The sequence below is a fragment of the Morone saxatilis genome, unplaced genomic scaffold (genome assembly GCF_004916995.1).
Source record: "Morone saxatilis isolate NCDOM2014 unplaced genomic scaffold, NCSU_SB_2.0 Contig11, whole genome shotgun sequence".
NCBI lineage: Eukaryota > Metazoa > Chordata > Actinopteri > Moronidae > Morone > Morone saxatilis.
Genome location: NW_023339663.1, coordinates 23,087,719 through 23,115,477, shown reverse-complemented (window position 1 = coordinate 23,115,477; position 27,759 = coordinate 23,087,719). Strand labels below are relative to the sequence as shown.

Below are 27,759 nucleotides of genomic sequence, written 5' to 3'. Positions count from 1 at the left end.
CTTAACAAAATGTGACAACATTACAGCATTTAGTCACATGTAAAGCATCATCACATGGCTTCCACGATATGAATTAAACTCTTATCTCAACAGAGGTGAAGTTTTGCTAACCTTAAACCTATAAACCTGATAGTAAGACTTGCATGACCTGCCAGGAGAGCTAACTAGTCTACAACAAAGCTAACCAGGCTGTCTTTCTGTCTCTGGTAGTGGATAAAATAACAGAAGGGAGACAACGGAGGGAATATGCCAACACAGCCCTTGATTAGGGAGTATTAATGTTCCCCTTGCTTGCTTTAGCACACAGACACTTGAAGCTAATTCATTGCCTACTCAGGGCAGCTGTCTTGACAAGCACTGATGAATTCCAGCGGCAGAGGCAGCTAATAGAGTTTTCATTCCACCCTTTTCTTTCTCTCTTCCTGCTCCCTACCACTGTTTCACTTTTCAGCGCTTGTTTCACAGCTAGAGAATCAGTTCTCCTTTCAGAGGGAGCTAAGGTCATATTCATCACAGCCCTGGCCTCTGGCTCGCAGAGTGCAGAATAAATCACAAGCACCTTCAGAAGGAACCATTTACTCTGAGTCCTCTGCTGTCATATTATGCTTCAGTCCACTCAAAAACCACTGGAACTTAGCTCACAATAATGCCTGTTCAGCGGCATGGGAAGTGAGTGTTTATAAAAAATATAACAGAAAACTGTCATGAGACATTAACAAAAAGTTCCAGTAGTACACAGAAAAGATTGGATATTGTTCAACATCACGGCCTTCATTAATTTTCTTCAACATATCTTGGAGCTGGGTCAACCTCCACACCAGCCTTGAGATCTATGGTACCTGTCTCATCTGTATCATATCATGTAGCAATCTGAAAGCACTGGCACACTACTATAATCTCTCTGACAGAAAAGTATCAGGCCTGTCTTGGTCTCGCCTTGTCCAGTACAGTCAGATACACAGGCTGTGATACTTTGGCCACATTTATCCACATAAGCCCTTGCTGGAATGTTTTTGAGGCTAGAAACATATCACTTACATTTTTCTTTTGCTGTTGCTCTACTATGGATACAATTTGCTGATGTAAGTAGGTTTCCCCTGGCGTTATACTGTGTAAGGCAAATCAGGGCAGAACTATATAGGCCAGTGGATCCTATAGGCTGCTGCATTGTGGCCTGAATTACAGAGCCAACCTAGAGATTTGAGATGTCAAAGAAGAAGGTTGGCTGAGGTGAGCTCCACTTTTGTAGGAGAGTAGCACAAGCATGACTGTGACCTTTAAGCAAAACACAGACTTGGAGAGGAGGAATGCTAGTGTTTAATGTCTGCTAAACAGAATGGAAGTAGAGGATAGAAAAAGAAAAAAAATCTGTGGGGGAGGGAAGATAGGGCAGGATCAGTATCAAAGACTGTGCTTGTGTACATTGCCTCTCTTTGTTAATGATGATCCAAATTAACATCTGCACCAGGGGCACTTATAATGGAGACATGGCGTTTGTGTCTCATTTGGGGGGGTATGGAAGATGTCAGCTGTCTGCGAAGAAAAGGCCCTCTCCCTGGGGAGGAGGTGCCAGATTCTACTGGAACCCACAGAGTGTTACAGTGTTGCACACTGTCTAGTGTCATTTCACATAAAGCCATTCTAATTCTGCACCAGGAGCAGCTTAAGGGGCTCTGATCGGAGATTAAGAGATGCACAATCCACTTTCTTTGCATCACCAGCCTGATTATCCATTTAAATTGTTCTGAAAGGCTCAGCAGAGCTAAGTGCCAAGCCAGATGCTGGCTTGGGATGTGCAGGCATGTACATGTTAAAGGGTGGGCAAGATAGAGAGATAGAGAGTGAGTGTGTGTGTGTGTGTCTTTCCGTTGGCAGCCACAGGGTCCAGTGGTATGAGGGCAGAGCAGGGCTTGTAACAGAGAGGCCTGATGTACCCAGCATGAGCATCCTGGGCAGTTGTGTGGGAAATCTCCAGTGCTCAGTGCCTATAGGAGGTGGTAAACCTGGACCAAACTATACTGTACTGCAATTATTCTCAACAGTTATTATACTCTGCCTGAGAAAATCAAAGAATGGGGTTTATCTGGCATGTAGTAATAAACAATTAGTACCTAATAATTCATAATAATCTGCATCACTTAACTATGCACAGTAGTAAATTGAGTACAGTAAATGCACCATAAAAGGTTTTGTTATGTTGTGCTTTGTTATTGGTGCTGACAAGACAAAATGACAAAATTAGACAAAACTAAAACTAACAAGGACTAAAGACTAAGTCTACAGCCACACTAGCAGTTCGGTGACACTGTACCTAGGCACCGCAGTGCTTTGAGCCAAATGTTAAAGTCAGAATGCTAACATGGTCAAGACAATGCTAACATGCTGATGTTTAGCGGGTATAATCCTTACCTTGTTTACCATTTTAGTTAGCATTTTAGAATTTGATAATGCACTGCATAAAAATCAGCGTATCCATTAAGTAATGCATATTCATCTTGGGCACCATGAATATCTGTACCAAATTTCACGCAACCCATCCTTAATTCCTCCATAATTGTCAAGACATGTCACTAAATGCCAAAAATATCAACCTCATTGTGGCGCTAGAGGAATAGTCAGGAGATCACCAAAGTGATAGGTTCATACTCTGAGGAACAAGAATGTCTGAAAAACATTTCCATCCAGTAGTTGAGATACTTCGACCAATCCAGCCAACCAACATTGCCATCCCTTGAGTGATGCCACTAGAATGGCTAAGTGACTTTAGTGCAGTAAGCTTTATGTATTTGCACATTGTTTATAACAAATATAAACCTATATAACAAATGAAAAAATGTACAATGATAGAAACATACAGGGAGGAGACTAGGAGATGTGTATCAGTAAATTTTTCCTTCCAATTTTTTATCCCTGTGCTGCCATGGTGCTCTTTCGATATCAGGACAAAGAGCAAGAAAAAGCTTTTCAGGCAGTATTCCCAGTCCTTCAATAAATGTAGTAATGCAATTCACAGACGCAATAACCAAGACTTGTTAAAGGCAGCAGCATGCAATTACTGAATATAATAGGCCTCAGAATCAATAGAGGCGGGATTGAGGATTCAGTTTCAAATATCTAGACAGGCAGAGTGCAGCTACTCAAATGACAACATCAACCATGGCACCCCTAATCAACATTATTTCAAATTTGGATCATTTGTAGTCCATTTCTACATATTTATAGTTCATTACACGTCTCTAATTTGATTGGGAAAGTAAAGTGATACATCTGAGTGCAACACAATCTCAGTGTACAGTATCCTTTTCCCTGAGGGAAGCAGTCAAGCTTTTCCTGCTAGGATGTATGCTTTACCAGGCACACCAAGGTCATCTTATCTCATCCCCTAAGTGCATAAGGTAAATGATACATTGGCCATCTAAAAAGCAAACACGGGTCTGCTGTTGTGATGTAGAAGCAATCTGCCTCACGCACAATACATACTGTATGCAATTTTGAATATACAGTACTTTATGTGTTGTGCTGACAAATAGTAGCCGAGTGTAAACAGGTTTATATTTAGCTTTAAGGCACTTGCGGTAATTCTCATAGCACTAACAATGTGAACAACCATCTATCGGTACTTTGTTTTAAGAGTGAGACAACAGCCGTGACAAGTGGTATAAAAAAAAAAATGCACACTCTATTTTAGCATTTACCATTATCCCAAAATGTGTGGCCACAGTGGCAGCTGTTAACAACAGTTACATAGTCTCACTTTAAATCATTGCAGTTTCTTCACGTAAGACAACAGGTCAATTGTTTTCATTGTTCAAGCAGTAAAATTTCACTAGGCTAAAGCTAAGCACTGATGCTAACCTACATACTGCCTTAGGAACAACATGGAAGTTACAATGCTAGTGCGGGGAAACAAGAAAACTTGATAGAGTAAGTGATGCGTTTCTAAGAGATACATTTTGGAGAATTCATGTGTGATGATGCAAATGCAAGCTACCGTTACAACTGAATTCTAATCCTAGATCAAATTTGAAAAAGTAGGAGGGGATCTTCTTAGAATACATAAAGGGTGTATATTTTTATACAATAACCCTATGGTTTGATCTGAAAACAATAGCTAACCAAATGTGGTGGCATAAATTTTGCCTTGCTGTCAACGTTAGCTGTTCATCATGGTGGAGACTTCCTTCGCACTGTACCCTCAGCCCAAGCCAGACACATTAAGTAGATTAATATAGCATTAAAGTGGAGAAAGTGTGAAACCTCACAGCTCAAAGTGGAAGTCACATTAATCTTACTTTAGCTCAGGTTGCAACAAACAATACTTTCCATTGGTTGAAAAGAAAAATCTATGCTCAAGATTTCTTCTTCTCTGTCTCCTAAGCACAATACCATCTGTGCCCTAACACTGGAAACAGTTGTTCCTTTTGATAAAATGTAAATGAGCTCGGCTGTTTTTTTTTCAAGGAGCACCCCCTCTCCAGCCCATCCCCCATTTCCCTGACTGCCACAGTGGGCCCTCACAGCTGGGGGCTGAACGCTCTCCAAGCAGCTTGTGTCGGCGTGGTCCCCGCTGCAGTGGGCCTCAGCAGCCAGTGGATACAGAGGATGCGCCCACTCAGCGTAAATGTAGGGGAAAATTAAACTTCTTCCAAAACACTCTGTGAAGCCGCCACTTTATGAACATGAGGTCACATGCTTCAAAACACTTCTGTGTAGCCGCCTGAGCTTGAATGTTACAGTTACATCCCAACTGCCCAAGTGACGTGAATGAAAACAATGAGGTTAACAATGACATCTATCAGAGTATTTTATAGTTGTGTAATGTTGCTTTGCTGTGGGTTCTGAATCCAGATCAGTCTCCCCTGCAAAACTGAATTGGCCCGTTTGAACTACAGAGGATGATGGGTATTTTTGGTGCACTTGTCTCTAATGACAGGGCAGCAGAGTGGGTGGAGGGGGAATAGAACGGGTAAATTTAGCACACTGTTAGGACAACTATGGCTCAGAGTGGTGGTTATATACCTCCAGAGAAACAACTATTCCCTTCTTTCTTTTAATGCAACAGTACAGTACACAGAGTTATTCCAGCAGCTCCACAGACTAAGATTGTTGGTGACATTTCACTTTTTGTAAGTGCCAGCAGATAGAGTGGCTCTGAAAGTGACAGAGCTGTACAATCTCTCTGGGCTCCTTCATTACATCTTTGAAAAGAGGAAGAAAACAGGTGTTTATATCCTTAGCTTTCTGGGATATCACTTTATCTTACAGAGTGCAGTCAAGACAGTCAGATCACATCAGCATCAGTTCCCAGAAGTTACTATACGGCAATATAGAGTGAGCCTGGTTCATCTTTCTGTAAGCTTATTGTCTTGTGTGGATCTCAGACAGACAGCATTTGAGCAGGCAATAAAATAATGTTGCCTAGGACAAACAGGAATGACTCATTATGGATGTTTTAGAGGGCTTGACTGTGTGAAATATAGGACTCATGCTTTATGATATTGGCTTTTACTGTTGCCAACTTTGCACATCTACATTTCTTTAAATAGAATCATGAGCTACAGAGAGATATTAAAAAACACCAGTATCATTTATATACATGACACAAAAGGCTAATTAAATAATAATAATAATATAAAAAATATATATATATCCATCTTTATATATATATATATATCATATATATTCAGGTATTAGACACATTTACTCCACTGTACTTGGCTGCATTTGTATTGGAGAGTTTGAATTAGCTTGAATTTATGTTCAAAGGGGAATTTTAATATGGAAAAAAGTATACTCACATCACCAGCAGCGAGCAGGGCACCGTTCGCCTCCGCCATGTTCATGTAGTTGTTGTTATTCTGGAACTGCAAATGAAAACAAAACACACAATGAGCTTACTAGTGTCCAGATAACATCCAGTGCTACTCGAGCTCTCCCTTTCATAATGGACACCTGTCACTCAAATAGATTGTCACACTTGGCTCTCAATGTTTACACACTGAGTTAACCCCTTTCACTACGAGCACGAGCACATTCTGCCACTCTGTCATTTACTGTGACATGACGAGAGGCATGTGAGAGGCCCAGGCCAATTCAAACCAGGGTAATGAGAATCTGGTCTGGCTATTCAGCTCTTATGGGATGGCAATTAAGGATATGTTTGCATCACAAAGCCAAGTATCAAGATGCATTGGCAGGTTATTAACTTCAAATAAACTAAAGGGAGAGGAGAGATACTGAGGGGAAATAAGGAGGTGGAGAGTGTTTTTAATATGGGTGGAGTATATTTTTGGTTAATGGGAGCTGGGTTTTACAGTCTATTTTACCAACATGATTTTGATGTATTCTCATAAAGAATCTAAATGCAACATAAAGGTATTTTGGACCCATTCTATTTTAGAAAAACAAATAAAAGTGTATTCCATTTAAGCATTTAGCTGTTAATATCAGAGCTGACATCAGAGGCTGTGATAAACTTGTGAGTGCCACACTGTATAGACACATTAGTGTTTAAGACAGTTGATGAGCTATTAAAACCCTGTACTTTGGTAAGAAATAACATGTTTTCACAACATACCCCGCCTCCCCCAACCCACACACAGCCTGCTGGCAAAATGGCAGCCACTTCCTTTCTTTGGAGACACAACCATGCTGACAGGTAGGAACAATGGGACACAGAATGAAGAATTATAGGCTAGCAGCTGGGCCCAGGAGCACAATGCACCTCTCTGTGAGTGAGGAGTGCAAAACCCAGCCTACACTGCATGGAGCAGAAGGAATGACAGTGCGTTTGCGTCTTCATGAGGTTCCACTGAGAACACATTTTCAACAAAGCTCTGCAGTAATCTCTTTTGTGTGTTTATTACAAAGTCACTCTCTTAAAGCATTATGAGAGATGAAGAACTCCAATAGATGGAGAGAGAAAGAGGAAAAAATGGCTTATCTAAGCAGAAGCCAAACAATAGTGGAAACAAATTAAGATCAGAGCGAACTGAGAAGTGCATTAATATATTTTCTAGGCCTTTGTGTTTTTCTCCCTTCTCCTTTTCTTCTGAGTGGTTAGTATGCGAATGTAATTACCGAAAGAACTGCTGCTAATCAACTGCGAATGGTATCCATTAATTAGTCTATGCCCTGGAGAGAGAGTGGGGAATCAGCAGCAATGTTAACAGTGTTACGCACCAATGAGAAAGGGAGCCACGAGCTCTGCTAGCAGTTGCTGAAGCAGGTGGTTTGCTCTGTCTAGGCCTCCGGTGCCGTCTTACCTGAAGCTGCCCCACTAAACTATATCTGACTCAAGCACTGGGGGTTTATATGTTTGCACAATTGCGCACACAAATGTGTAAAGACACACGCACACCTCAAGTGCAAAACATCTGTCAATAGCTAGCACCCCTTCATTTCCCGGCTGTGTGTAACTTTGAGACATGACATGGCTGGGTTACGTCAGCCACTCGGCTGGTAATTAACCTTATGCTGGGCTTATCTCGGAAGTGTTACTCTGTCCCCCTTCTTCTTTTAGATAACAAATTGAAGTCTCAGAGATATCCTTCTCTATTCAAGCACTAGGAACATTGTTCTGATTGTGGGGGGAGATAGGGTTTCGCGCAGTGCTGTCTCTGTTTCTTCTATCCCTGTGTCTCTCTGGATGTGAATAAGGTTTTAAAGAGTGAGTAGACAATAGTTCACTGAGGATCCCAGAGGAATACAGACAGCTCTCAAATCTTTATTATAGATGTGTGTATACTTTCCTGCCTGTTGCGTGGAAGAAAACAACCTGATAAGTGCTTCTGTAAGCGGAGTGGCTTTGTCTCACGTTCCTGCAAACTTCGTGGTGGCACTAATAGTCACACAGTTTCAACTCAATTACTTGCCATGTTACACACCACTGGTTAATGTGGATGACAACTTCATGAGCATGTAAGTGCTTATAAACCAGGAAGTGTGTCATTAAAACAAACACCACACTGAGAGGTATGGTTGAATTACATACTGTAAGCACAGACATTAGCTTCATTAGTGAAAACACAATCAAGTTAAGTCCAAGTGCTAATTAGTGGTGTTGAAACTCCCTGGGCTCTGTCTCTGTGTGTCATGTTTTATTGGGTTTCCAGGGCCCTTTAAGAGCAGTTCCACATCTCCTCCGAGAACTGTGACTAACATCCCAAGAAATGTCCCCAGCCACCGGTATCAATCTTCACCATTAAAAGCTGTACCATGCCGCGGTGCAGCCTAGGCCGGAGGCCTCGGAGGATGAACAGAGCAGGGAGTGGAGATTATTATTGTTATTCCCAATTCATTTTTTTTTTTTTTTTGGAGGGGGGGCCATTTGGCGCTCATGTTCGCGGCAGTGCCGATTGAGTCAAATGCCAGATGAAATTAAGTGTGATTGGAGAGGCCACGCAGCTGACGGTAAGGGATCGCGCTAAAATGGGTCAGTGCAGACAATGAAGGCTCTGTAATTAAAATGATGTGACGAGCTAGTTGAGAGCTGTGGCGGCCATGTGAGGGGCCAAATGATCATGTGATGATCATGCACGGAAAAACATTTAGAAATCAGAGATGTAACATGAAGGAAACGTTGCCCTAAATGTCTAATAAAGTACTATGGCAGCAGCTCAGGCATTTAAGAAACCAGCATCTCACTTCTTCACATTTCCAAAAAAACAGTCATGTACTTCTAGAAGGGACCCAACGGGAAGCCATAGAAAAGAGTGATTTAAAATAGCTGTGGGTAGGAGGCTTTTATTAACAGAGTGGATTCACGGTTAAAGGTGCTCTGTAATATGAGTTGCTCTAAGAGCCAGACATGGCTACATGGCAGAGCAAACACTGGGCACTCAGTGTTTTTATTTCTCCTTCTGCACCAGCAGCACATTTCTTCAATAACTGTTTAACAGGAGAGAATTAAGAGCTTACATGGACCCTGATCCTAACGTGAAAAGACTCCACTGTCTGCATGATCGCAGGCAGACGGAAAACCAAGCACCCTCGCAATGAATGCGATGAATATGAATTTCTAGGCTTTTCTGTAAATGCACATTGTGCCTTTCTTTTTATTCCAAGTCAAGGATATTATCGGAATTATTGTGAATGTTTCAGTTATTCATTATCAGACAAAACGGTTACAATCAGATTTTAAACAACAAACATCAGCATGCATACTTCTGCATATTTTTTATTTTTATGACTGAAGCCAGTGTAATTTTGATGCTTGATTTTTTTCCCCCCTCCACCTTTTAAATCCCAGTGCAGGAATATGTGTATGAAAGAATGTCCAGTGGGAAATAAGGTGTTTTACAGCTATTATAGCAAACAAAATTATTTCAACCTGAGGGCGAACACAATATTGCACCAACATGACCCCATCTCACCCCCCATAGGATGGAGTAACCACACAGATCCTATCAGTAAACATGAACTGGACAACCAAGATCCACAGAATACACGCCTGAAGAGCCTCTGATAGCACAGCTGCCCTCTCTGCATGCATACAAATGGAAAATAAACAAACTATACCTTCTCATCTGAGCATTAAATACTGCTTTGTCAATGGTACTTAAAGGATAAAGAATGACTGGGAAAGATGCCTTTTACCATAAAAAAGAATGAAAATAAGATCTGCATTTTTAAATCACCTTCAGCAGACTGTTCCTTGGTTTTACAGTACGATCAAAAAGTCACAATATCGGTGCTGTCTGTCAGCAGGTAACCAAATTGGACACATTCTTCCTCCCCACTGAAAACCACCAAACTAATTCAATCAAGAGGCCGGGCTTTTTCCAGAAACATATCAACTGCTGACAAGCGATTTTACAGTTCAGCTTCAGCTCAGTAATCACAGCCTAGCATGTGTTCTCTGGAACATGACACTTGTGCTAATATGTTCTCCAGTGGTCTCCACAAAAGACAGCAGAAACACCACAGCTAAAACTCAACCTCCAATCCAGAGAAACCCGTGGTAATTTGCGATGTATTATTTTATGCAATTTCCTTTAAAGCTCGGCCTACCACCAGGTTTGAGCCTCTTATTCAGTGAAGGGGATTGGAGACTCCGACTGCAGCAGCACTGTTTCCTTTCCTGCAATCCTGGTCAGGCCCTGTTGTATCCTCTGGAAAAGTTATCTTTTGATTTTCGAGGTCCTCCTCACCAAATGTATGCTCATTTACAACCCAATTCAGCATAAACACTCTGCAGCTGCCTTTCTGGTTATCACAAGGCCTATTCACGCCCAGCAGGCCTCCACGCAAGCAGCACCGAGCTGACATATATAGATATATTTCCTCCTATGTGTGCAGCAGTCAATTTGTAAAGCGACTCCACAACACAGCATGTCTGCACAGTCGGCTCGCAACCTGTGTTCTGATCTGCAGGCCGAATCGATTGGTAATTCAGTTTAAAGCTAAAATCATTACTCCCCCAGCCCAGCACTGTCTTCCACCATTAGGGCTGCTAGTCCTCAACTACATAAGGTAGAATTGAGGGGAAGTTCATTGTAAGCATCTCACTCTTCCTCTGCCTCTCTGAGTACCACCACAGTAGTACAGGGGATCTACCGTGAGAAAAAGTCTAGGTCTTATCCGGGATCTGAATCAAGCTGATGACAGTTTTGTTCAGGCTGTGTGCTGATTATCTACTCTCTCACACCACACTGACCACTGTGGCCTGAACTAGTGTCATCACAGTTTGCTTTGCTTTAGGAAACAAAGACCTGGAGGAACAGTTAAAACCCTTGCGGAGATATCACACCTGCCACAAAAAAACATGTTTCCTGGTATGTGTTACAAGAATGATGGGGAATCAGCTCTGACAGAATGCTACCTCGCTTTAGTGTTTGATCTTAGAATCTTAAAACATGTATTGTATGACATTCAGAGTGAAATTTGGACCTTTGTCTTTTGGAAGATGTAATGTCTAAACTCTCTAAAATATGTGAACAAGACATTACAGATCGAGGTTGTCATGAGCAAACCCAAAAGCAGAGCCCCTGTTCTTCAAATTCTTTCACAGGGCATGAAACTAGGTTTGCATATCCAACCAAAATGACAAGCTTAACTATCAAAATAAAGGAAAAAACTTTAAGCGATTTCACAGCTCAGCAAATATGTATTATGTTTTTTCAAGCTTCCCAGTCATTATGGCAGTGTTGAAAGACAGTAAAAGGCGAGCTATAGCTGGTGCGTTCAGCATATTCCTTGGGGCTAAATTTATATTCAGCACAGACGCGATGTACAAGAGCGATAACATGGAGACATAAACAGACCAGGGTGAAAAAGCATTCGCAATATCTTTTTTTTTTAAGTATTGGAGAAGGAGATTAGTTGAGTGTACTGCATCAGTACATTAGTTCAAGACAGTCAGTCACAAAAAGCAAAGTCCTAGCACATTGTAATCTTTTGAAGTTAAAACACATGTAATACATTTTAAAAACACTGTTTCACCCATGTTTGATCACAGTGGTGTTATGCAACTTTGGGTATTTGAAGAAGAATACCAGTCATTTTGGGATCTTATCTATCTATATGTTGGAACTTAATAATGGGTCTCCCAATTTAAAAGCACAATTACAGCCATGCTACCAGAGAGTGCTGTGAGCTGAATGATGAAATCAGCACACTAACATGCTCATCATAAACATTTGGTGTTTACTAAGTAATGTTTACCATGTTCATGAAATTAGCAATGTGAACAACATTTGCTAATTAGCACTAAACACAAAGCACAGCTGAGGTTGATGGCAATGTCATTTTGGTATTAAACACAATTATTGGACAAATATTTAAAACCTGGACCTGATGATGCTAAATTAAAGATAAAGGGATAAGTAAAGTTATTATAGTTTAACTGGAGGGGACCACGAATGTCTGTATCAAATGTGAAATCTATCCATTAGTTGTAGAGACATTTTACTCAAAATCACAAATGTCTCATTGTGGAGTTAGATAAAAAAGTCAGTGGATCACCAAACAGGATTCATCCTCTGGACGCCATGAATTTCACAGCCATCCCTAGAGCCACACCGCGAGTGTGGCTAAAAGTAGTTTTTAGTTATCTGTATATTTTTTAAATAATGCTAGCATCCTAGGGCTTCTCAGTCATCAGGTTGTATGTGTAAATGTTGATTTTAAGAGAACTATTGACAATACAGGAACACTTTAACTTATCATCATTTTGCAGCATGGCCGCAGCCAATACTACGTTACACAATGGAACTGAAATACACTGAGGTTCAACATGGCTATGTTTTCTCTAAGGCCTAAGACTTGCAAATGCTGCCAAAACAAAGATGGTCTCAGCATTCGTCATAATGGACCCACAGCCTGAGTCGTGGAGTCTCAATACTGTGTAGGTCAACATCCAACAACCCGTTTTTTTTTTTCCTAGCTGTTGAGTCTGCTCTGTACTCTCAAGAGCAAATCCTAAAAGAAAGCGCAAGCTAAATGGGGTTCCATCTTTGATCTGGCGGGGTGCAAAGCCATTGGCCCACAGCCACAAAGGAGCTTAGGCGATGGAGAGGGCCTCAGAAACATGGTGTAGCTTTCTCACAATGGCTGCTGTTGCATGGACACACAGCTCTTGAGGAAGCAACATGAGAAAGGCCTGGCTTGGTGGTGTTGTCTTGCTTTTACTGCTAAGCCATGTCTCAAGGCTGTTTACTCTCAGCAGCTTTGAAGCAACTCCAACTCAAGATGGTATCAGAGGTGTGGATTTTAACCAAGCTTATTCTGCTCTGCTAGCCATTCTTCCACTACAGAGCAAGAGGTTGCAGTGGAGTTAAGGAAGCTAATAACTAAAAATGACATGGTTAAATGTCATACAGGAAAATAAAAACTTTCTGCCACTGGCAATGGGTTTGTTTTTGGTGGTGTTAATGGTGATGCTTGTGCTACTTGTCTTGGTTTGTCAGATGGCTATGAGCCCTGGTACTTGAATTCACATAAAGCTCCATTGAAAGCTGCTGGGAGTAGATTCCTCTCTTATTGCTCTAGCAGCACAGATGCATTTTTCTATTCCCTGTGTGGCGTTTCTGGCTAATACACTCATTATAACCGGCTTTGGGAATGTACACAGTCAAGAGGTTTTAGTGATGGACTCAACACAATTCTCTGTTCTTTATCTAGTAATGGCAGAAATGGGAATATGTTGATTTTATACCTGGACTACAATGGGGAAAATAACATGTATTCAGATCAGTAAAGGCATTAATTAATAGTTATGGACAACTTAGCCTAGTGGCTATTTAACTTGGTTAGTTGTACTTATTTTCAAGTTCAATGATATCTGATGCTAATAAAAGTAAAAGGACTGCAAAATGACAGATACTCTTTCTAGGGGATGTAACATTGAAAAAACACAAAACTATCCTCAAGAAACCCTTGGAAAAAATGTTAAATTAACTTTGTTTCTTTGTCTCTTCCAGGTACTTGCTGATCAAATTTCTTGACTCCAGTTATAGATTGTAAAACCTTGCTGTGTGTACTGTGCTATACTTTCCAAGTTGCTGTGCAACCTGTGTCTTTTCTGTTATTCTTACTATAAGCCCACAGTAAGCACAAACCGACCAGTTGTTCAATCTCTATAAATCTGAAAAACACAAACTGCTGAGCGGTGACTCATATATCAGTCTATTATATACTACAGGGCTGACTGTATTAAACAAATGGCTAGGCCTGCAGCTGGAAAAGAGAGGCAATATAGAGAGAGCAGAGGTTATTGTCTAATTTAAATCTTGGCTGCTTTCCCAGAGCTGTACCACATTCCAATTTGTGGCTGTGTTGCTTGGCGCTACTGACAGAGGTCCGGCTGCAAATACTCTCGGGCTCCTCTCCAGAAATGTGTCTCCAAACTGACAATCAACAAGTTGGCAGAGATTAACGGAATGACTGGGGCATATTAGGTTAAATAATGAAAATGCACACATGTAGATGTTGTGCTTTGTGCTGTTCCTGCACGTGCCATTCTCCCAACCCCCCTCCCCCTGTGGTTGCAATAATGTATCTATAATCATTACGACTTGATGTGCAACAACAAAGGCTCATAAAGAAAGCCAGTGCATTGGGTCTGTAATGTCTTTGAGTTCCATAATGAAATAGCAGCTGGAAAAGACATCTGTGAACACATAGTAGTTAAAGAATGGTTGAGCGGGCTCTTGGAAGCAATTAGCTATTTCAAGCATTTTCTCCTTGGCGTACTATTGTCCGTTCATCTTGTAGATTGACAGCACACCAGGACATCATTAGCAAACCTGACGGCTGTTGAGTCGCAGACATTGTTTTTCTTGTGACAGCAACCATCAGGCTAAGTGCTTCACTAATGTTTTTAACAGTATTTAAACTCAAAATGTCACTTTAACATTTCCTACTTCAAAAGCATTGCGAGATTAAGATACCAGCTTTGAATAATTACAAACACTGAGCTTCAACTTTGATTCCATATCATTGCACTGACATTTCAAGAGATTTGGAACAAAGACTCGCTACACATCTTTTAGTTATAATGAAAAAATGATTCCTTTCCTCTGTGTAAAATGACAGGTCGGGGATCAAAGGCACACGGAAACCTGGAGGTCTGTTGTGTATTGAAGCAGCGCTTTTTAAAGAGAACAAGGTAAGTTAGCAAAGAGTTTACAAATGGAAAAAAAAAGGAAAAAGCTCTATGCAAAAATCCTTCCTGTTGATGACATTTGTCAGTGTGTGGCCACTCAAATGCAATCATTTTCTCTAGACTGAATTTCCCTACTTGTATCATTAAGCAAACTAGTGAAAATTCAGTTGAAATATTACACTTGCATGTACATTATATACACACTACAATGGCTTGCCTTGTTGTACCAAAATTACTGCACATTGAACTGTACAAGTAAATAACCCTGAATCAGTCTCTTTTTACAATTGAAAATAATTGTATATGTTGTATGTTGTACAACCCCTTTACAGCTCTATTGATTTCCTTCTTTGACTGCAGCGTCCTCCAAGCACTTTTATTCCATTTCTCCAGTGCAGGCAGCTAAAAAAAGGGGTCACTGACATTTTCTGTATTTGAGCCTTGACCTCTATTTTAGGACCATGCTGTGAGTTCTCCACTAAAATAAATGAGAGCAGGGCACAGTCTGCTCTGCAGTCACACCTTCCCGTGCACATGTTCTCCCATCACTCTTCATTTGTCTTCATTAGGCTCATGTTTAACCCGGTTCTCCAATTCTTTGCCAGTATATATAGTTTGCAGAGAACATCAGAACCTTATGATACTGTAGAACTGTTGTTTATATTCAGACATGAGGAACAAGTAAATGTACATAATTTGTAACATCCAAACCTTTTATAAGATACATGTAAAAGGTTTACCCATACCCATGTCACTCAGGTGCATTTAGTTAACAAACCCCGAAAGACAAATGTCACTAATCCAATGAATCAATAATAAACAAACCCTGTAATGGAAAAATCTGAAATTTCAACAGGGGAAATACTGACTGCATGTTTAAGTCAGAGTGAGAAAGAGAATTCCCACTGTCAACTTGTCATCAGCTAATTTACCTGGAGCCAGAGGGGGATATTCACTGGACACATAGGGAGAGTTAATCTCTTCATTCATCTTCACTAAAGAGATCGACCCAATTAGCTTGCCACATTGACTGACAGCGCCTGTGTTTGCTTTTCTCCCTCGACTTTTTCCCCTTCTTAAATCAGGAGTTATGCAGTTTATGCTGGCTCCGGCTGAAGGCCTCTAAAATTATTCGAGGGTACTGTACAACAGTGAAATAATCATGATGTCTTTATTCATATCTGTCGAGTCTGAAATATTCACCACTGCAATTTGCTGTGACTGATTAGCCAATGGAAGGGTTGCTTGGGGATAGCTCTCCAGAGCTCCGTAATTGAGCGGATTTGACTTGGGAGAGGTTTTTTTCTGCTGATAACTACACACGTTCCCCTTTTTAATGTACTTGTCTTTTTTTAGCCTCTCATAAGAGCCACTGCACATCAGAATTATGACGCTTGCAGAAACAGCAGTATGTAGGACAGTTTATATTCCTATTGCTGTCCCTAGAAAATGTGATTCCATGCTGTGGTTCGTCTGATGATTTACCAAAGTATCTCTGGCTGTCCTGTTGGCCTGGTCATTGCAGAACTGTCAGATCTGGAAACTCAAAGATCAATGAGACTATGCCATGAGTCAAATAAGAAGGAACACATTCTCCCTCTAATTAAGCAAAAGTTAAACAACACAGTTGCACAATTTAATACACTCTGTCAGCCTGGTCTGGTATGACCAGTAGCTGGTGGTGATGTGTTGCCAATGTTGCCACTCTCAACTCTATATAGGGCCACTATAATTAGCTGTAACATTTCAATGGAAATCTCTCATGAATGATAATATTCACTGCCTTCCTTTCACAAGTCCCATCCTGTTGGACCTGTGAGATTTATCAAATATGTACTGATAATTGATGACTTATGACATTTTGACAGAAGTATGGTTATACTCAATAGCTGGCACATGCATGTGAGGGATTGTGTGGCTTAAAAAGGATGATAAACAGAGCACTAAGCCATCAAACAATGTTTAATAATGAGCTGTTTTATTATAATCCTGTATGGGTAATTAAGAGATTAATATGTCAATGCTGCTTTTGGCAGGTTCTGCAGCCATGCAGGGCTATATTTACCACAGTCTTTGTCCCACAATGCACTGAAAACCACTTTCTTTCACATTAAATCTCATTTATATTGTACAGAAAAAAAGAGAGATGCTGTTATTCTTTTCCAAAACACACCACTAATGCTCTGGGGCATGATTTGTCATTGTTATTCAGTGCTCGCTCACCTACACTTAAAACATGATCCTTCTGGATTTTAATTAAGCACCAAGGTACCTCCCAGGGGGTTCTGGCTTGGCAAAGGAAACTACTTTGATTTATGTACTACTTTGTTGTTCCTGCTTGAAGCTTGCCTGTTATGAGAGGTTGTGGTGATGAATGAAAGAAAGGCAATTATTCTTATTTGTTAATTAGTTTCTGTTAAGAATTAATTCTTCGGAAAATATCGATACCAGCTAATAGAGAGGCTGAACATAGAGCTGTCTCTTAACATGCCATCTTAACACCTCACAATAATCAAACATGAACCAGTGACTATGTGAATTTTGCCTTTGTGTATTGCCCTTGTGTGTATTACATCTATTTATGCATTTACATGAATCCCCCATACCCGTCCCCAATACAGCAGCAAATAGCAAAAATTACTTAAAATACACTACTCATTTGCAGAATGTGATTGTGTTGTGCGATTACATACGCAACTGTATTCAAAGATAATTTACCGGCTGTTAAATGAGTAATTATCAGCAAACATTGTGGCAGTTTAACACAATTCCGAAAGCAGAAGTGTACATATTAGTTTATTATCAATATGCCTCTCAGTGATTGAAGTGATTGGTGAGAAAACACTGAACATTACAGCCCCAAAAAAATAAGATAATAAGAGAACACATTTCAGACAGATAAACATACAGCATATTCCACACAGTGTTCACATGAACTATAAAATCCAAAAAGTATTATACTTGCCAGTGAAATAATAAGAATAATTTTGTTGTTTATCTTTTTAGACTGGTGTTATTTATTCAGTAATCGTATAGTGTGGACAGCAGCCAGTTTTCAATATAAAACGTAAAGTGCTGGCAAGAGTATAATCCAGACTACCCAGGTGTACAATATGCAGCTGTTTTTAATAACAGGCCACATGCTCGGCAATAACAGATGACAAATAGTCACAAGTGATGTAATATAGTTCAGACAATAATCCTTTATGTTTCAGCTTTTGATTGTGTTATGGTGTCAATCCCAGAACAGAAGTTTATTTCACTTTTTATTCAGTTTTTGGAGGTAAAATTACTCTTTTTTGACAACTTCATCTTGGCCTGCTGTGCCACATATCCACACTGACAAATCAAAGGAGTAGCTGAAAACATATCTCATGATGAGAGCTGAAAGTGAAGATGGTCAGCCACTTCAGTGACACAAGAATGGTTACGGAGACAGACTTTGTATGGGGTCTGCTCTACTAGATGCATATCAAAAGCTAATGGAGTCTCAAAACCACAGGGGTGCTGCGGGATCGCAACGGTTAGCTCGTGGAACCGGTGAAGGTCACCACTGCTGAGCTGAGCGGCCACAAGCCCTCATAAAACCATGCAGCGTATCATTATTTTCAAAGTGTTTCATTATGGACGGTTAACCTTGGCTAACTCCGACCTAACACTTTAATCAGCTGCCTGTAATGCCTTTGAAACAGTGTAATCATTCAGCTTCTCTTCTTGTTTATCAGCAGGAGAGACACAAATGTAGTGGAGCCTATTAAAAAAAAAAAGAGAGAGATCCATTTCCCAAGGCTGCGCAGGTATTTGAAAAGTTACACCGTGAGTCAGAACCTCCAAAGATGAGGAACTAGATCAGTTTCCTTGGAAGGAATGTAATTTGAAAGAATCGTCAGTCAGTGGCAGTCCAGGGAGGGAAACCATGCCAATGCTGAGGCCTCACAGACCTTGATCTTGTTTCTACTTCTGCCATACCATACTATGACCGCATGTGAGTCCACGAGCCAGCAGAAACACACACATCACAATAAACAAGAACATGCTGTGAATGAGCCTCGACTTCAACTCCCGAAAATATCAGAAGTCGGCTCAAGAATTTCACGGACCCCATTCATGATCCCAGTTGAGGTTTCAGGGACTGGACCTTTATTATGTGGCTGGAGCTTTTACTGAGGCCATGTCCATTGTTCCTTTTGATCATGTAACTGAATAAACTAGACAGATTCATGAATACTGCATGATTTTCATCTAAGTGGAATAAAGAATCCTCAAAGCAGTGATATTTCAGTAACATGTTCAGAGCTTTGCTCATTCAAATGAAGACACTGCTGGGCAATTATAGTCAAAAGAATGATGTAACAGTGATGTAATGAGTCAACAGTCTTTTCCATAAAATGTGTTCTCTGCAGAACATGTTTGATTTGCCTTCCCTACAGTAGTGTCAGACAGTCCTGGCAACTAAAGCACAAATAACATTTTGATGGTTATGTTTAGGCAACTTAAAGCTCTTGGTTGAGGGTTAGGTAAAGATTATGATCTTAGATCAATATTGAAAAAGGTCAGTGTATCCTGTCTCATTCTTCAAGTCAGGTTTGTGAAGTCCACATAAATTGAAAGGTTCTTTATGGTGAGAAATTGTCAAATTGTAAAAGTTGTAAATAAGAGTGAGGGCAGAAATATAAAGAAAAACATAAATTAATAGAGTGATTGTTGTTTAATTGCTGTGCAGAAGGCCTTTTTTACATGAACTGTTACTCTAAAATGGATACAAAGACATCACTGGCAAACCAAGTATAGGGAACACATAAACAGGGAACATATTCTTCTAAGAACAGCTGTTTCATTCATTATTATTACAGAGAGACAAACCTCCATCAGTGCACTGTATTGAGATTTTGATATCATTCAAACTGAACATGAATTATGGCAAAAACAAAGTATTCATGCCAGAGAATATTCTTATCAGTCTAATGCATGTATATAAAAGATCCAATCAGACTGCGGGAGGGTGAATTCTATGAGGCTATTAAAGCTCATTTAGGGGGTAAAGTAAACCTACTTTAGACTATAGTCTGTGGTATTATTGCTATGGCAGTAACCGCTCAGATAAGACATTAGTATTATCCAAATGCCACAAACAGCCTTTATGTTTGAGCAGTGTTTGACAATCACATTTATTTGAAATATATAGTCACCAAGTATCTACCAGCATGAACAGAATCACACAAAAAAGGGGACAAAACCGTGACTGATTTTGACTGATGGTTATTTTACCTTCAAGCAGCAATTACATCAGTCTATTAAAAAAAATATATTTTTAAGTGACGTAACATTCTTTGTTGTACAACAAACAAGTTATATTTAAAGTTAGTTCTTCTTGAACTTTGCATCGGTTTGCTCCAACATGCCATAGATATTAGACCATTCAAATAAAACTTTTATTTACCCGCATTGTTTAAGCTCTTTGCCCAACGGGTCTGAGGGATATTTGCACACCTGCTACTATTGTCAAGCCTTTTAGTGCAACCTGGTAACATGCTGCATTATGGGAATGTGTGATGTAGAAGGGGGGGGGGGTTGAAAAGGGGTGGATTAATAACACTGCGTAACATGTAATACTACACACACCTGCAGCCCATGGACCTCTAATGAGAAATAAATCCACATTCAACCTGATACATGAACAATGTGGAACAGTGACTAATATTTCTATGAGTAAGCTACTTTACTTAGAATGGTCACAGGTAAATTGTAGTATAGAAAGAAATCCTATGCCGAGACAATGATTCTTGTTTGGTTGACAGGGCCAATTCATGTGTTACAGGAATAATATATAATTTTTTCAAATGTGATAATCTGCATATACCCAATTGGAAGCTGACTTAAAAGTAAATACCAGGGACAGCTGGAGGAAAGAAGTCTAATATAGAGATAGCAGCAATGACTAGTCCAGCCTAGAAAATATTACCCATAACTCTGTGAGACGGAGAAAATTCGTCAGTGGCCTATACTCCTTGAAAAGAGCTTAGGAGAAGGGTTTAAGTCAAGCAAGTCAAGTTAAAAGGAAAACAGCTGAATGTTTTGATACAGTCTGTGAGCCCATTAAGAGAATTGGACATTAGATCTATGAAACATGGAATGGCTGCCTCTCTGGAAAGCTTTAAAAATGAATGTGTCTTAACAGCGAGGCTAACCACTAAAGGGACACAACACTTATTGAATCAGCCAACCAGAAATGATTGACTGGTCCTTTTGAAAACTGCTTAATTCATGGTAAAAGCAGTTTTCTGGGGCACAGGGAGTTTTTCCCTTCCTTTTAATAAGTCAGCAAGGTTGAGGCTGTCAAAGATGTAGTGAGCCAAAACCAGATTAAAACAGTTTATCATGGTGGAAAAATATCTCTTGTGGGGCCCTGCTTGGGGCACAAAAATACTCCTTCAAACATCCACAGGAGGTTAATTTTACCTTTGACCATACAAGATAAACTAACCCAAACTGTAGACTAACTATTGTTTGTGTCAGTGATATATATACACAACTTAGCAAGACTCTAGTAACTGAAGTGTTTTTGGTACTTGACTCAAGTTGTATCTCAGTCTTATCTTAAGATCATCAAATCCTAAAACTAAAACTCAACCCCCTTACTGACCTTGACAGTGTCATCTACTCCTCCTTTACAGGCCGCCGCAGATAAGGTTAACAACTTTCTCAAAGAGGAGTTCAGACTATGACTTGTGGATGTTTTTGGAGTGGGCTCAGCTTTTGTAGCTTTGTGCATCTACTTACAAATAAACACTTCAGTTTGAAAAGGTTTGCGTTGTGTCACACTTTTGCAACTGAAGGTAGTATGGATTTCTCTTTTACGCTATATGGTTTAATCACCATCAAGATAAATTAAACATTGGAATTATCAATGTGTCATGTTCCATTTGCACTGCAATGATGCATCAAATAATTACATATTTTAGAAAAGTAATGACAAGGCGAGGAGCAATTTTCATTTCAGTAACAGATTGCACTGTATCTGATGATCATAAATTGATATTAAAGCAATCAAAAAGAGAACTCAAGTTCATTTACATAACATTTGACTAAAACGTTAAGCACTATAATAGGAAAAAACGCTCCTCTGTCAAGACTCTGGATGTCAAAACAATTATTTTTCCTCAGGCACATCCGTGGTTGATGGTGTAGTGATGTTGTGTAGACGATCAAAATCCAATAACAAATGTGACTCTCTTGCGGATTCATCCTTTTTGTATCACTAAAAGAGATGTTTCTGAAAGAGCCATGTTGAGACGGTTGTTTTACATCAGTGGGGACTAACACTGCCTACTGTGTAAAGACTTTCAACATGTAAGCATGGACTGTAGACAGGTTTTACATTGGAGTTACAATATGTCCCTGGTTATGAGATCTCAACCTAAGGCCAACTCAGAGCAGCGACATGTTCTTTGTCTATAGCCGTGAAGGACCCCTGATGCCCGGTGGGTCCACACCCCACTAGGAACTTTAGATTGTAAGGTCTGCTTAAATGAACCATGCTGAGTAATGTACGCCGAGATGTAATGAAGTGGATTTATGATCAGTGATGGCAGCATTACAGAAGGTCTTTACGAGTGCTGATCTGGGTAATGGTCTATGTCTGTCTACGATTTCAGAGCCTTTGTCATACCCACCTCATAAACAAAGCACACATCCTGGTCTTATGTTTCTCACAGGGTCAGACTGTTGGTTCAGATCATAAGATTATACTGCTAAAACAAGTTGAAATTGAACAGAAACAAATTCAACAGGACCTAGTTAGTGTGTGTGCGCACGCATACATGCCATATGTCAACATCTCAACGTGATCAACAAAATCAAGAGAGTGACAGCTGTGATAATTTGGTGCCACAGAAATCAAGACCTATCAGGCACATAGTTTAATGCAAGGCTGTTACAGCTCAAGTTTCTTCAGAGGCAATCACTGAACCCATTAAAAGTCAGTTTTCATAAACATTTATAGTTTCTACCAATATGTCTCTATTGCTACAGCATCGTTCTAGAATCATAGCAACTGTCATCAGTTTTGTTTGGCAAAAATAAGTGCTAAGACATCATGCAGGAAGTGGAGAGATGTGCATTAACAAAATGTTAACATCTGCCCTGTGCAGACATTATGTGTAGTGCATCCTGTCAGACAGAGCAGTCATTCTTAGAGGCAGGAACTCCAAGTACAGTGTGTCTTCAAGCAGGCAGACTAAAAATAACACTCTCTAATCTCAGTGGGAAAATTAGGTGTTTAATAAATCTGTTGAACTACATCTCCTGACAAGCTACAATTAAAAGACTCAGCAAAACACATCAGCTATTCACTTCTTGGACATTTAAACATTTAACATGCACCTTGAAGTCATATCCATCAACTGCCGAGTTTGACAAAGCAGACAACCTCTGCGGTCTCCCGCCCCAACACACACACACACATTTAAAGCTGTGTTTGGATATGTTTAGAATGTGTGTGATGAAATGGCACCAGCTGTGTACACTGGAGAGATGCACAAGGCCCCCTGGTTGAGCAGAGTGTTAACCCCTTCCCTCCTGATGAAGCAGAAAGGACAGCAAAGACAAAAGAGGTCTGGCCCACTATGGTTTGGACACAGTAAGAGGTTATTGCCCAGGGGTTTGTTGCTGTAGAAGTACAGTGTTTCACTAAGATCCTTCCCTCGGTTCTTTAAATCTTTGTTGTTTTTAGTTACATATGCATGGCTCAGTAGGGCCCAGATGAGCCATGAGCAGGCTTCTGTTTCACGTATGCGACATTTTACAGGATCAATAAAATCCTCTGATAATTGCAGCCCAACATCATCATGTCAAGTCTTACAGTCTGAATAACTTCCCAATTATTGTTAGTCTTTCATATCATGGATGATAAAATACAAAGTAAATGGTTAATAAGTTTCTTCATCTACATTCAGTTCACTTAGAATACTTAGATCTGGTTGATTTGGTGGCCACTGTGGTTAATGTGACAACAGCAAGTGCGGTTTTATACTACACCAAACACACTTTGAGCAGACACCTTATCAGAAATACAACAGTAACGTAACTGGTGTATGTATGTATGTGTGTATGTATGTATGCATGCAACACAATCAATCAAACTATTAAATGTTGTTTTAATACAGAAGTCAGTCAATAATAATTACAACTGCAATCTGATTTCATGCTGCGAATGGTGGAAGTAGTTTTCCACAACAGCACGGCACAGCAATGTTGGTTACCTCGCTGAGGAGTTTGTGGTGTGCAGCCTGTCGCCTGCAGCTTGCTCACTGTTTGCTTTCTGGATTTTCTTGTAGATGCATTTTTGATATACAAATTTTGAATCCAGTTCAGGAATGGCGGACTCCACCACTTCCAATAAAAACAAAATACGCTGAATGGCAACTGTAGAAAAAAATGCTGACTACAAATAGTAACAAAAAATGGGGTTTGATTTAATGAAAATCAGAGGGATTCTAACTTAGAAGCTTTCACTTATTATTATTAGATTAAGAATGTGATGATATCTCATTCTTGCCGGTTGAAATGTTTTACTAAGCACGAAGGATGTATCTCCCTTGACAGCAATCAACACCAACAACAATACAGCATGTCACACAGGGTGATTTTAGTTTGCACATTTCAATCCACAATGTGCTAGGATTGCAATTTGTCATATGTTTGTCTATGCTTTTGCAACACTGCCGTTAAAATACTCTGATGTATGGTTAATTCCTAACTACAAAGAGTTATGATGTCTCAGTGGTGCTGGGATTAGTCTTGCAAATAAACCTCAAGTGTTAGCACCAGTGCAGGTGAAGAGTTTGTATGAACATCTGTTTGTAATTTCAGTCTCTGCGCCTGGAGGTAATGAAAGCCCACACTAAATGGATACTGTATCTGAAACATTATTAAACCTTAAGAAAAAATAGACCAGATGGCCATAAATATGGGAATAACACTGGGTCCCTTTCATGAAACCATTAAAGTCTATCACATTTGACTTTTACAAATACCAAAACCAGTCAAATCCAAACTGCTCCTTGTCTTTGGTTGATGCTGTGCATGACTGAAGAGCTTGCCCAGAAAAACCACAGAACTTTAACTGTCTTGCATCACTGGCATCACCAAAATAAGAAACTGGACAAATGAGAACTAGATGCTTAAATATATATATAAACCCAATTCATTTAAAGTTTCCAAACTTTAAAAGAGAGCTCTTATAAATTTTACTGACTACAACCAGGTGTTCTTAACATAAGCCAAAGACCCAGTAAAACTAAGCCATTATCAAAGATAAATTGAAAACAATGCAACTTGAAGTAACAACCAATCAGTAAAAGTAGGGCCTTGGCGGGTAGGCCCTTGAGCATAGCTGATCCGTGTTCAACCCTAAGTCAAGGTAGTTTAAGAGAAATGGACCCTGCTGTGACAGCTCCGTCACCCACCTGAACACTCTGCATTTAATGTTTAAAACTCAGAGATAAACCACATTTGCTTTAAGTACAGTTTTAATAAAAGGATCTGTGTTCTACCAGATAACAGTAAGTGATCTTTCTTGCTAAATGTATTTTATGTGCATTATTCGGCTGTTTGAAGTTGTGACAAGTTTCTCCTCAGCACCTCTGTTTCTCCTTCATCTCAGTGCCAAAAAACAGGCAGCTTCATTAGTCATGACTGCAGCACCTAATTAAGTTTGTGCCATTCGTTTGGATTTTTCTGTAAATTTAAAAGAATCTCTGATGTGTCAAAGTGCCTCTGGGCCATTCTGTCTCTGTTGTCATTAAAATTGAACATTTTCTGTGCCGGCGAGAGCATTTGAGAGGGTATTGCCTGTTTTCAAATCAAAACTGTGAATCTAGTGAAAGTTTTGCTGTTTGCAAAAGGTGCTGTGACAGCTTATAAATAGATTAAAGAAGTGATGCTTCAGTTCCGTGTGACTTGTGAGCATGCCACATCTTTTGGATGACAAACCACTCCGCATTGTGCTACCTTTCAGCGAGCTGATTCAAATAAATTGGAGGATTATTTGAAAGAAGCATGCAAAAGAGCCTATTTGTTCACCAAGGAAAGGCATTGTAATTAGCATGAAACGCAAGCTTTGTACTCTCCCCTTCTCTCACTCTCTCTCTCTCTCTCTCTATCTCTCTCTCTCCAATGTAACTGGTGGAGATACTGGATAAGCACCTTCTCACCACCCTCCCTCTCGCTCTCTGCCTCCTTTTGCATTGTGGCCAATTACTGTTACAGATGGAAAATTTCACTTGACCTGGGGAATTTATGAGCAGGAATAAAATCGCACTCAAACTCTTACACCAATTCAAAGCAATGCAGTTAAAAATTCTCAAGGCTGATGAAGACATGATGAAACTGGGCACATATGACAACTTGGCCACATGACAAAGAGCTGATGAAACAGTGAGACAAACCTGGTAACTGTTTTGAGCAGCATCAGATTGCAAGGGCAAACAGAGCTGCACTATAGGGCTGAATAATGTGGGAGGGGGTGGTGTGTGTCTGTCTGTCTGTCTGTGTGTGTGGGGGATGTGAGGGGCACCATTGTTTAAACTTTATAAAAACAGCACACTGCAGTTGTGTCATTAGTCTGTCACAGTGATGTTCCCTCTTGCTGGGGTACAAGCGAGTCGAGCTCCTGATGGATAACGGGCTGAATAGTTCCAGTGTTACATCACTGACAAAATATCATAAACTATCATCTGTGTTTTACATAACCTCTGCCTCTTGTTTGAGAGTTAATAAACTTGTCATACCTTAGCAATGTTCTTATTCACAACTCAGAAACAGTACACAGATGTAGGGAAGTGAACAAAACAACTTGTAAACAATGCAGAAATAGACTATCTTTCCCGGGAGAGAGCAGATAAAACTGTTGTGCATTATGCGGCCGCTTCTATTAGTGTGACAGTGTGAGGGTTTACTGATGCCATGTTTATGATAAATGCACAACACAGCGCAATGCTGACAATGAATGCATTCATACTGAACACATAAAAAGTGTGCTCTTTCTGTGTACGTGTGAAGTTAAATTTTTGACAATCAGAAAAGTCATTTTCAGCATATCAACAGCAACCCCAACGTGCTGAACGTAGTTAAATACTCTAAATGAAGCTGTAATGAGTAATACAATTTAGATTAAAGCAACAAATCTACTAAATGTAAGCAACATGATGTTTAACTGCATCATGTGGAGGGTCATGAAACAGGATCATAGTCCAGCAGAGCGGTTTATTAGACACTTGATACGCTGTATCTAACTATCATCACATTCTAATGCACATACTGTAATGTAGGGTGCTGATGCAATGATCCATCCCTGATGTTTAGGAATATGTAACTGTATACCCAACAGCGCCCATGACTGTGGATCACATCACTCTGGTGAGAGTTTAGCAGTGCAGTGTGGCTGGGCTGAGCTGGACTAAAGTAACTGTGCCACGACACCTGTCTTGTGCTCTAATTCCCATTACTAATACACAACAACAAAGTTTGTGACAGGAGAAGGAAGTATTAATTAAGCAACTCTAGAAAGACAGTATTGGCTTAAGCCAGGGGCAAACAAGTGGAGGCAACTACGAACATGGGCATGCAATTAGATTGAACTCAAATTCATTTTGGGCAGATTTTCAGTCATTAAAAGCTGGATCAGCCCGGAGTTACGGCGCACTCACGGTTTCAGCACCAGCGTGGTCACACAACACAAAAACTAGGCTACAACACAAAACAGAGGGGCTTCTCTTTACCTTATTGAAGTTGTAGTAGCCCAAACAGTGGGCAAAATCCAGGTTTGGTGGATCTCCTGGAATAGAATTCCCACCAGCAGACGGATAAAACCTTACATCCATGGTGCGTGAGGGAGCCGCGCAGCTGTAGCTGTAGCCTACTCTGCACGGAGATCAATTTGTTTCTGCCGTTTACAATCCAAGCAGCGCGCACACACACAGAGAGAGACGGAGACACAGAGGCGGTGAAAGTGACCCAAGCTTTGTTGGGTTGAGTGAGATACTGCGGTGGGGAGGGGGGGGGGAGTGGGGTGGGAAAAGGTTCGGATAAACTTTTGATATTCCTCTTCTACACCTGGTGGAGCCGCTTCATTTCTGAGGAAGCCCACATGAAGG

General features: G+C 40.2%; 1 protein-coding gene across 1 annotated transcript in view; it reads right to left on the bottom strand.

Annotated features, from left to right (window-relative positions):
• Positions 1-27,486, bottom strand: part of tox3 (TOX high mobility group box family member 3) — a 38,949-nt gene extending 11,463 nt beyond the window's left edge. The window contains exons 1-2 of the mRNA XM_035652580.1: positions 27,385-27,486; positions 5,799-5,864 (exon numbers count right to left, since the gene is read on the bottom strand). Coding sequence (XP_035508473.1) covers positions 5,799-5,864; positions 27,385-27,486 — 168 coding nt within the window. The remainder of the gene's footprint in view (positions 1-5,798; positions 5,865-27,384) is intronic.
• Positions 27,487-27,759: the final 273 nt, after the last annotated feature.